The 11242-nt window shown below is 43.7% G+C and overlaps 1 protein-coding gene across 1 annotated transcript; it reads left to right on the top strand.

The window, feature by feature from the left end:
* Positions 1-558: 558 nt before the first annotated feature.
* smx5 lies at positions 559-10568 on the top strand. Its single transcript, XM_060850576.1, has 5 exons — positions 559-648; positions 1598-1665; positions 6627-6657; positions 7552-7611; positions 9365-10568. The coding sequence occupies exons 1-5, from the start codon at positions 646-648 to the stop codon at positions 9488-9490; spliced, it is 288 nt and encodes a 95-aa protein (XP_060706559.1). The 5' UTR covers positions 559-645; the 3' UTR covers positions 9491-10568.
* Positions 10569-11242: the final 674 nt, after the last annotated feature.

The raw sequence follows: 11242 nt of genomic DNA, 5'->3' as shown, positions 1-11242 counted from the left end.
CTATGGTCCCTCAGATGCTCCCTGGCCTGCTGTGCTTTTCCAGTACCACTCTCTTTTTGATTCTGCCTCTCCAGCATCTGCATTCCTCACTTTCTCCTAGATGCTGAAAACCTTACCGCAAAACCTCTTCCAAGGACGCCCACTTTGAAGAACTTCTCCTTCTGCCTCCACAAGGATCTTAGGGAGTTCTCTCCCACTGCACTCCCCAGGTGATCCCCTCTGCCCTGAGGCTCTTCAATCACTTCCTGAAGCAGACCCACTAGTACATCCATGACTCCTTCCTCAGCACCTGCCCAAGGAACCGACTTCTCCCCCCTTGGCCTCCAGGCTACATTCAGATCATCACAACTTGGACTAGAGCAGGACAACCGCTGCCTACATCTCCTCTCCCCTCTCTCAGCGCCCTTTCCACCTGCACACTCCTGACGAAGGAACGTCGGCCCGCCCGCTCCGGGGTTCCCGTGACCTGGTGACCTTTCCGACTCCACCTCCTGCCGTCAATCAAAGGGAAGGCGGGGATCCAGGTGACGCGTCTGCGCACGGACGTAGTGGGCGGGGCTTGGGAGCTCTCGCGAGGCCGGTTGGCTGTTCGCGCAGGCGCCGCGGGTTTGAGTGGGAGCTGCGGCCATTGTCATTGTCGGTGCCATGGTGAGGGAGACTGAGTTAGAAACTTATAGGGACACACACACACAGAGAATATACAGGGCATGTCAGCCAACACAACTGCAGGCTCCTCCGGAAACAGAAGGCCGCCACGAATCCGGGGACTGTCCCAGTGACAACAGGTTTCAGCAGGAGGAAGCGGTGGGATGGAAATGGAGAAGGAGGGGGGAGAGGGGGAGGGGGAAGAGAGAGAGGGGAAGGGGAGAGGGGGAGGGAAGAGAGAGAGCGGAGAGGGGGAGGGGAAGGGGAGAGAGGGAGGGAAGGGGAGAGAGGGGGAGGGGAGAGGGGGAGGGAAGAGAGAGAGCGGAGAGGGGGAGGGGAAGGGGAGAGAGGGGGAGGGGAGAGAGGGGGGAGGGGAGAGAGAGAGTGGGGGAGGGGAGAGAGAGGGGGGAGGGGAGAGAGGGGGGAGGGGAGAGAGGGGGAGGGAAGAGAGAGGGGAGAGGGGGAGGGAAGAGAGAGGGGGAGGGGAGAGAGAGGGGAGAGGGGGAGGGAAGAGAGGGGGAGGGAAGGGGGGAGAGGGGAAGGGGAGAGAGAGAGGGAGGGAACGGGGGAGAGAGAGGGTGGGAGAGGGGGCAGAGGAAGGGGTATGGGAGAAAAGGAGGAGAGAGGGAGAAAGAGAGGGAGGGGAGAGAGGATGGGGAGTTGGGGAGAGAGGGGGAGGGGAAGGAGAGGAGGGAAAAAGCGAGAGAGAATGCAGGGTAGTGAATAAGAGGGCTGGGGGAGAGGGAGAGGAGGGAAAAAGAGAGGTGGTGGAGTAAAGTGGGACTGGGGGAAGTATTCACAAACTGGCCATACTTGTGATGCCCACATCCCTTTTAAAGAATTTGACTCGGTCAAGAGTAGGAAGTTGTTGAGATTTGACATGATCCAACTAAGTTTAAAATTAAACTGCTGAGATTGTGTAAGAGCTGATTCTTTTATTTTTATGTTTCAGTTGTTTTATTCATTTTTCAAATCCCTGGTTGGGAAAGATGTTGTTGTGGAGTTAAAGAATGATCTCAGGTGAGTACTCCTTGTTCTGGTCCAGCAGGTTGAAGTGGGGCAGTTGAAGTAATGTTATTGTGTGTGCTGTGACTACGTTCTTCCGTACTGATGTTCTTTTCTACAAAAAGAATCCGGAGTATTGCAGTAACTGATGCCTTCATTTATAACATGATAAGTTTGGCTACAAATGCAGCCTTTGACTGCTCAGTGGAATACTGCATGAGTGTGTATGAGGAGAAAGTGAGGACTGCAGATGCTGGAGATCAGAGTTGAAAATGTGTTGCTAGAAAACCGCAGCAGGTCAGGCAGCATCCAAAGAGCCAGAGAATCGACGTTTCGGGCATGAGCCCTTCTTCAGGGAGGGCTCATGCCCGAAATGTCAATTCTCCTGCTCCTTGGATGCTGTCTGCTGCTGTGCTTTTCCAGCAACACATTTTCAGCTCTGAGTGTGTATGAGGTCAGAATGTTCTTTTTAAACATCTGTCCAGTCATCTCTTATATTATAAATGAAGGTCCTCAGTCCAAAGAAAAAGTGCATTTGGGAGAAGCTCTTAGGAGTAATGTTTGAAGTGCTGACTGTGATTGGAACATTGTGTATTTGCATTTTAATTTGAGACTTTTTTTAATTGATTGAAATCAATCCAACCATTACAATGAATGATTGATGTTAAAGTCCATCAGATTTGGGTTAAAGATGCAGCAAAGCCTACTTGTGGTTTGAAACCATCTGAAAGTGCACTGAGGTTGTAAGTGCATCAATATGGATGGATTGTGGTCATCAAAAGTAGTGATCTGCCCCCTGCATTAGTGACACACACACTGCAGATAACTGAATACAAGTATTTTGGAGAAATATGTCGACAATGTAAAATGGATAAAATATTGTCTGTGCCTGTTTACCTTTCTTCGCTATTTTGAAGGTTACACATTCGCAAGATGTTTGAGCATTTCTGGAGAATAGTTGTAGACTAGATGGACCAAATAACCACAATCTGCACTGTAGGGATTCTGTGATTTTATTTTATTCTATGAATATGGACTCCTATTGCAACAAAATTAATTAACTCCCTGCGACTAGAGAGAGATGACTAATAGAAAATCTAGTATTAGACTTTTCAACCTTTTTAATTCAAGGGATGTGAACAATGTTAGGTCAGCATTTATTACCTGGAGTAATTACATGTTGCTTCCATTGTTTAACGTGTGAGTTGTCCTTCACCAGACTGACAATGTAGTTTTAGGTATATCTCATGCTAGTTCTGGTATGCCATCCTTCAGTCTTAGTTGTAGAGTTATATTTTCAAACCAGGGTTGATTTCCTCGCTTGATGTTGATGGAATGCGGTCTCTGCTGGGCCATGAGGTTGTAGATTGTGATTGGATGCAATTCTATTTCTACTGGTGACCAACATTACCTAGTGTTGAGTTCTTGAACTGTTGCAGTTCCTGTGATGTAGGGTCACTCCCGATGCTGTTAAGGCATGAATTCAATGGTTTTGACCAAGTGACAGTGAATAAGTGGTAGTAAATTTCCAACTCTGGAAGGTGAGGAATTTTAAGGTTGTCTGCTGCTCTTACCCTTCTAAGTGGTAAAGGTCATGTGTTTGAAAGGTTTCTGAGGACACTGCATCTTGCTGATGGTTTGCCATGTGTCAGGAATGAAAGGAGTGAATGTTGAAGGTGGTGAAAGTGATGCATCTCAAGCCAGCTAGTTTGTTCTGGATGGTGCCAAGCTGCTTGTGTTGTTTGAGTGCATTCATTGAAACAAGTGTACTCTGTCATACTCCAGCTTGGGTAAATCTGGAGGCCTTATACTTGCTGCAGTATCCTAACTTCAATCTGATTTGTTGATTCCTTTAACATGTTGCTCCCGTTGTTCAGTATCTGAGTAGTCCTTCACCAGACTGGCAACATAGCTTTAGATATATCTAGTGATAGTTCTGGTATACCATTCTTCAGTCTTAGTCAAAGAGTTATATCTTTAAACCAGGGTTGATTTCCTCACTTGATGTTGATGGAGTGCGGACTCTGAGCTGTGAGGTTGCAGATTGTGATTGAATGCAATTCTGTTGCTGCTGATGGCCCATAGTCCTTCATGGAGGCCCAGTCTTGAGCTGCTTGTTCTGTTCGAAATCTATCCCATTCAGCACAGTAGTAATGTCCCGCAATACAGTGGAGGTCATCTTCACAGTGAAGACGGGACTTTGTCTCTTTAAGAACCATGTGGTGCCCACTCTTACCAAAACTGTGATGAGCAGAAGTATTTGCAGCAGGCAGATTGGTGAAGGTAAGGTCAAGTATGTCTTTCCCCCTTTCTTCAGTTCTGTCACAACCCAACACAGGCCTTTAGATCTTGGCCATCTCAGTCAGTAGTGGTGCTATGGAATCAGCTGTGGCCATTGGAATCTTTGCATATTCTGCACACTTGCCACCTCAAGTGTTTCCTCAAAATTGTCTTCATGAAGAAGTGCTGATCCATCTGATGCTAGAAACTTGGTGCTATCCAGGATAATGCAGTCAACTTAATTGACACTACATGCACTCCCTCCTCCACCTGTACTCATGAGTGGGTGCCATCTAAGAGATCCACTGGAGCAATTCACCAAAGATCCTTTAGACAGCACCATCCAACTCATGACCTTCACCATCTCGAATGACAAAGGCAGCAATGTAAGAACGACACAACCTGCAAGTTCCCTTTCAAGCCACTTACCGTCCTGACTTGGGAATATTTTGCTATTCTTTCATTATTGCTGGGTCAAAATCTTAAAATTAACAGCCCCCCCCACACCAAAAAAAGCAAAGCAGCATTGTGCGTCTATCTATAGCATTTGAACTGTAGTGGTTCAAAAAGCTAGTTTACCACCTCAGGACAGAAAGTACCAGGCAATAAAAGTTGGTGTTGGCAGTACAATGAAAGCAAACTCCTGTGGATGCTGGATACCTGAGATTTAAAAACGAAGTGCTGGAGAAACTCAAGTCTGGCAGCAGCTGTGGAGAGACAAACAGTTAATATTTTAGAACACTGTCAGTAAGGTCCTGCATAATAGATGCAAAATTAAAGTGTGGGATTGGAGTAATCTATGAAACAGACAGAAGCAGTTGGCAGAAGGCGATCAGTGCAGGAATAATTGGGTTTTTGTTTTTGAATGTCAGGCAGTGACTGGTGGGCTACCACAGGGATCAGTGCTTGGACCCCAGCTTTTCATGATATATATTGGTGATTTAGATGAGGTGAAGCTTCAATTTGTCTTGGATAAGTGCAAAATATTAGCAGATGCTGTATAATATGGATAAATGTGAGGTTGTCCACTCCATCGCAAAAACAGACGTGCAGATGATTATTTGAATAGTGATTAGATTGGGAAAGGAAAATTGTGCAACAAGCCCTGGGCAGCCTTGTACACTAGTTGCTGAAAGTAAGCCTGCAGGTGCAGCAGGCGCTGACAAAGGCAAAATGTTTTCATTGTACATGCGACAATACATAAATCAGAAGTACAGTGAAAAGCTTAGTTTATTGGCAGTGCAGTCTGATCATTGTAAGTAAGGATGTACAGATCAAAAAGCCTTAGAACATTATTAGTAATTGTTGTACATTTAGAATTTAAATTTGTAAGTGTACAACTATTATAAGAAATGTTTGAGTCCGATCTGTAGGAAATTTGCAAAGGGTCACAGAGTGTTGGTGTCACCTTGAATCCACTTGGCCTTCATAATACAGATGCAGGGATGACTTGCTGTAACTGTGCAGGGCATTGTTAAAAACACACCTGGAGTCATGTGTGCTGTTTTGGCCGCCTGATCTGTGGAAGGATGATCCGGCTATTGAGAAAGTACAGACTGACTCTAAAGATCAGGGTTAGGCCTTTCAGGACAGAATTGAGGAATGTCTTTACTTGATGGTGAGCCTGTGAAGTTCTCTGTCACGTGAAACTGAGGTTAAAAGCATTGAAGACTTTCAATAAAGATGTAGATGCAGTTCATTGGACTAAAAGTATCAAATGGAATGGGAGAAAGATGGAACAGGGTACTGAGTTGGCTGATCAGCTGTGATAATTTTGAATGGTGGAGCAGGCTCAAAGCCGATAGCTATTTTTGTGTTTTCTGAGTCCATTGTGACTCTTCTTTGGAACTGGTTTTGTTTGTGCTTGCATGACACATTTAAATAAGGAAAGTTGATGCTCTTTCTTTCTGAAAAGTTGTCTCTGGTCTGCACCATGAATTGTTTTTGTCTCCACTGCTGCCTGAGTGTTCCCAACATTCTCAAATTTCACGGTGGCACAGTGGTTAGCACTGCTGCCTCACAGCGCCTGGAGACCCGGGTTCAATTCCCGACTCAGGCGACTGACTGTGTGGAGTTTGCACGTTCTCCCCGTGTCTGCGTGGGTTTCCTCCGGGTGCTCCGGTTTCCTCCCACAGTCCAAAGATGTGCGGGTCAGGTGAATTGGCCATTCTAAATTGCCCATAGTGTTAGGTAAGGAGTAAATGTAGGGGTATGGGTGGGTTGCGCTTCGGCGGGTCAGTGTGGACTTGTTGGGCCGAAGGGCCTGTTTCCACACTGTAAGTAATCTAATTTTGGTGCAGATGGTATTTGGTTGTAACTGCCTGACTGTGCATGTTTCTCTGGTAAGTTTTAGTTGCCTTTATCACCAGCACTTTGGTTTAATTAATCGGACTATGACGATAGGGTGTCAATGTAAGATGGTAATTTGTTCATCCAGTATGGAATTTGAGCGAAATGGCTTCCTTACTGCCCAGTGTGTGATTTGATGTGGAATGTATTGTGACAGGAAGGAGGCTTCTGTGGGGCAGGGCACTCTGTTGGACTAATCGAGGTGAATTACTTGTTTGTGTTGTGGTTTGTGTTGTGAATATTTTTAAGACTGAGGGTGGGAGGCTGTGTTGTATATTTGGAAAGAATGGTGATAAATAAACTCTAAAGCAAACATAATATGTTTTCTTCCTCTCATTTATTTTTAGTATCTGTGGAACACTGCACTCAGTTGATCAGGTGAGAGTTGCATTTCTTGGCAGTGAGTTAACACTGAGATACAGCTTCATTAAACTTCAACACTGTGTAAAACAACCTCCAAGCTACACACCAGGGCAAGTGTTGAGTGTGTGACTGTTAATTCCCTTGAGTTTGATGCTTGATTCCAACCTGGATTTAACCTGTATTTCCCAAATGCCTATTTTTTTTGAAAAGTAATGTTTAATCCCGTATATGCTACTGACCATCTCGTCAAACATGTCCTCATGTTTGCCTGGGAGGGAAGCATTGTCCACGTTGCAGATGTTTGTTACTGATCCCCTTGGATAACTGATATGCCTTGCCCTGTCCTGTCAGCATGTCTAAAGTGGGTTTGAAAAATCTGGGTTCTAGAATGAGATAGAAATCTACAAAATTCTGAAGGGGTTTGACAGGGAGGACACAATGGTTGCTTCCTCTGGGCTGGGGATCTTTGAATTCAGGCGATGTGGATCTGATTGTGTGCCACTGAGATGAGGAATGTCTTCACTCAAGGGTTGTAAATCATCATGATTGTCCACCCCAGAAAATAATCCAATGTTAAATGTATTAAAATTTGATAAGCCGGAATTTGTTATGATGGAGGATTGCGGGATCTGGGGAGTGTGTGGGAAAGTGGAGTTGAAATTGACAATCAGCCACAGTCGGATTGTATAGGAGAGCATGCTTGGTATATCATATGGTGTACTTCTCCTGTTTGTTATTTCCATGGGTACTGTGAAAGTGTTATTTATTTACTGAACCCAACTGAAAGTCAAGCATGCTTTAAGCATTGGGCTGAACGGCCAATTTCTGTGCCAGAAGTATTTCTGTCTCCCCGAATGATCTGGAAGTCTTTTATTGCAGGATGTTTTCACTATCTCTTTATTCTTTCAGTACCTAAACATCAAGCTGACAGACATAAGTGTCACTGACCCAGAGAAATATCCACACATGGTGAGTGCTGTGCACATTTGTTGAGCCTCCTGCGGGAACTGCATTCCATTAAAGTTTCACTCGAGTGGTCAGAGTCGAGCTGACAACAGAAGGGTGTAAGTGGTGGCTGGGACCTGGGGGTCTTTCTCCTGATTTCTGGCACCGTCTATGGTAAAAGAAAGTCAGGTGCAGAGATGGCAATCAAGTGAGTTGGGTGAAAGGAAGAGGTGGATCTGTAAAAGCGTCCTTAACATTATAAAGGCTCCTGAAAGTTGCAGAGATTTAGGGGGAGAGAGCGTTGTTATTGAAATGGCACTTGTTTCCTTTTAAATGATCATTGTTCAGTAGTTTTGACCTCGAGTGTTGCTGGAAAAAAAGATATAGTCAAAGCTTTTTATCTTGCATTGTTACACAGACAGCACAGACACAGATCCTTTAGTCCCACCCGTCCGTGCTGTCCATAATCCCAATGGAAACTAGTCCCACCTATCTGAGCCTGGTCCATATCTCTCCACACATTTCTTATTCACGTACTTACCTAAATGGTTTCTAAATGTTGTGATTGTACCCATAACCACCACTTCCTGTGGAAGTTCATTCCACACACAAATAATCCTGTGTTTAAAAAAACAAATTGCCCCTCATGTCTGTCTTAAATTTTTTTCTCTCTTGTTTAAAAAAAAATCCCCTTGTCTTGAAATCCTGCACCCTAGGGAAATGACACCAGCCATTCACTTTCTCTCTACCCCTCATGATTTTATAAACCTTCACAAATTCCCTTCTCAATCTCCAATGCCCCAGTGGAAAAAATCCCAGCCTGTCTTTATAACTCAATCCCTCCCTTCCCGGCAAGGTGCTGTTAAGAAGAGACTGAATCCTCTCCAGCTTCATGATGTCTTTCCTATAACAGGGAGAACAGAACTGGACACAGTAATACAGAAGAGGCTTCACCAACATCCCGTACAACTTTAATATAACATCCCAACTCCTTTACTCAAAGATCTGAGCAATGAAGGGCAAAGTGCGAAGTGCCTTAGCTATGCGTGATGAAAACTTCAAAAAATTGTGTATTTGAGTCCCTAGGTCTCTCTGTTCTGCAACAGTACAGAAGACCAACTTTTTATTGTATAAGGTGAATTGGCCATGCTGAATTGCCCATAGTGTTCAGGGATGTGTAGGTTAGGTGTATTAGTCAGTGATAAATATAGGGGAATGGGTCTGGATGGGTTACTGTTTGGAGGGTCGGTGTGGACTTGTTGGGCTGATTCTATATCTATAAGTTTTTGTTTGTAATGCCAAAATTCAGTACCTCACTCTTATTAAACAATTAAACTCCATTTGCCACTTTTCAGCCCATTAACCTAATTGACATACAAAAGAAAATAGAGTTCAAAAATGGGGATTTTTTTTCAAATTAAAGTGTTTTATTTCTTTTTATATATACTCGTGGAATGTGGGCTACATTGGCTGGGCCTGCATTTATTTCCCATCTCTGTTTGCCGAGAGGGTGGTTAAGAGTCAACCATATTGATATGGGTCTGGAACCATGTAAGACGGACAAGGCAATTTATAAGAATTGTCACCTCAGCGAGAGAACTATTTAAGTACTGTATGAGGGGAGACTCCTGATTTAGACTTTACACTTTTTTTCCTTGCAAATTGTCTGGATGAGTGGTATGCAGAAAGCGTCTGGAACCGTGTCCCTATTTAAGTAATCCAACTGATCATCTGCCCTACACTTACCAGCATTAATGCCAAATATTCCTCTTCCCAGCTCTCTGTGAAGAACTGCTTTATCCGGGGCTCAGTAGTGCGTTATGTACAACTCCCAGCTGATGAGGTGGACACCCAGCTGCTGCAGGATGCGGCAAGGAAAGAAGCCATGCAGCAGAAGCAGTGAGATTAAACTGCAGTGTGGACGCTATCGGGAACGAACAGGATGGAACGCACCAGTTCGGGAACTTATACTGAAACTCAGCTGCCAAGTACCAAACCAGAAAGTGAAATTGAATCAAATTTCTATTTATACATCATTGTCAGTAAATTGGTTGTGTTTATTCCTTTCTCTTTTTTTCTCTTATGAGGTATCAGGTAGATTAGGCCTCGTCTCAACCATGTTACATTGCCACAGAAAGGACATAGTTGTGCTTTTCTCTCTCTTCTACCCCTGTCCTATTGCACAGTGATGTAGCTGAGTCAGGATAGCAGTGGTATCCAGTGCTGTTCTTTCAATCCCTGATTGAATCAGGAAAGTGCATCATTTCCTGCGTGTGAATTTCAACTAGCTTTCCCGGAGTTCCGGTGTGACCAATGTCAATTTCTTTCCTTTTGATTTCATCTCTTAAAATTGTTTGGAACTGTTTTTTGGTTTTGCAATCTGTTTGAAAATCTGTATTCTTAGTCCCTTTTGAACTTGCATCAGACTTGAAGAATGATTTGATTTGTCACATTTTTCCAGAATTGTGCTGAGCAACGAAGTTGGGATATTACCCATATAGCTCAATACCTTACCTGTTTTACAATTTTAACAGCTAGCTGAGAGCCATGTGCCCATTCAGAGGCTTGTTTGATAGCTGAAACACAGGACAGGAGTTCCAAACACTGGGTGGTTGAGCTAGACAAACCCGATTAAATTGGCAGAATTACAGGATCTTGTATTAATAGATTGCAAATGATGGAGGCTCAACTTTGGAAGTGATCTTATTATGTGACTAATATTTGGTGCGTTGGAAAATGCACCTTGATAACTTTTCCTGGTTGTTGTTTGCTCCTTAAGCAGTGCATTGGAGATGAGTGAACTAACTCAATTTGTCTGACTGGAGGTACAGTTTTTTTTAAGGATGTATTAATCTGGTATTTTTGTTGCAAAGAAAGTTGAAAAGCCTTTTGATTTTGTACTGTACAGCTGGGCAACCAATGTCTTTTGAAGTATTGTGATGTAACATCACGACAGAATTAAAAAGAAGTTCAGAACATAATGTTTCAGGCTGTCTGTGTTGCATGTTTAAACCTTCAACTGCACTAAGCTGATCATTCTCATGAGAGTCGTGCAAATTTAAGAACCATACTGAATGGAGATTCTCTCACCAAGCCAGAAATAACCAACTAGATTTCACTCTTTATGGCATTTATTTGAATATCAATCTGATTTGGCCCAAATTATGCATGAATTGAGAGGTAAATGATGCTCCACAAGGAAAGGTAAATTTCACTTTTTGAAGAGTTGATTCAACTAACATACAGCTGGTGCAACTACAAGTATTTGAATCAATCCCTGCATAAGTGTGGCACAATGAAGCTGCAGCCTTCCACAGAATGCTGTTCTTTATTCATGCAGGACTTTGATTCAACAAGAGCTTTCATCTTTGTGAAAGATCTTTTATCTCTTTATTTCCTTTTATTATTTTGGACTGTGTTGTCAAAAAGGGAAGTGCTCTTTTAAACCAAGGAGATTGTGTTAAGGTATGTTTGCTGTTTTGAAAATCCTGTTTACTCAGGCACTCTGTTACCTTCACCTGGAATGCAGATGAAAAGGATGAACAGGATGGAGCTGATTGGTTCTAAACTATGTGACAGTTGCTTGATTGGCCTGTGTGGGGGCAGTGTAGTAGAAACATCTAACCTGCAAAGAACGAGTATCAAAAATGTCTGT

This window comes from Hemiscyllium ocellatum, chromosome 35, assembly GCF_020745735.1.
Source record: "Hemiscyllium ocellatum isolate sHemOce1 chromosome 35, sHemOce1.pat.X.cur, whole genome shotgun sequence".
NCBI classification, from domain to species: domain Eukaryota; kingdom Metazoa; phylum Chordata; class Chondrichthyes; order Orectolobiformes; family Hemiscylliidae; genus Hemiscyllium; species Hemiscyllium ocellatum.
The sequence above is the reverse complement of the archived record's forward strand: the minus strand, read 5'-3'. Positions and strand labels throughout refer to the sequence as shown.

What these genes read in the sequence shown, in the direction of transcription:
- smx5 (XM_060850576.1), top strand. An exon ending in CACTGCACTCAGTTGATCAG is followed by an intron (nt 6,658 to 7,551) that starts GTGAGAGTTGCA and finishes TTATTCTTTCAG; the next exon opens with TACCTAAACATCAAGCTGAC. An exon ending in CAGAGAAATATCCACACATG is followed by an intron (nt 7,612 to 9,364) that starts GTGAGTGCTGTG and finishes TCCTCTTCCCAG; the next exon opens with CTCTCTGTGAAGAACTGCTT.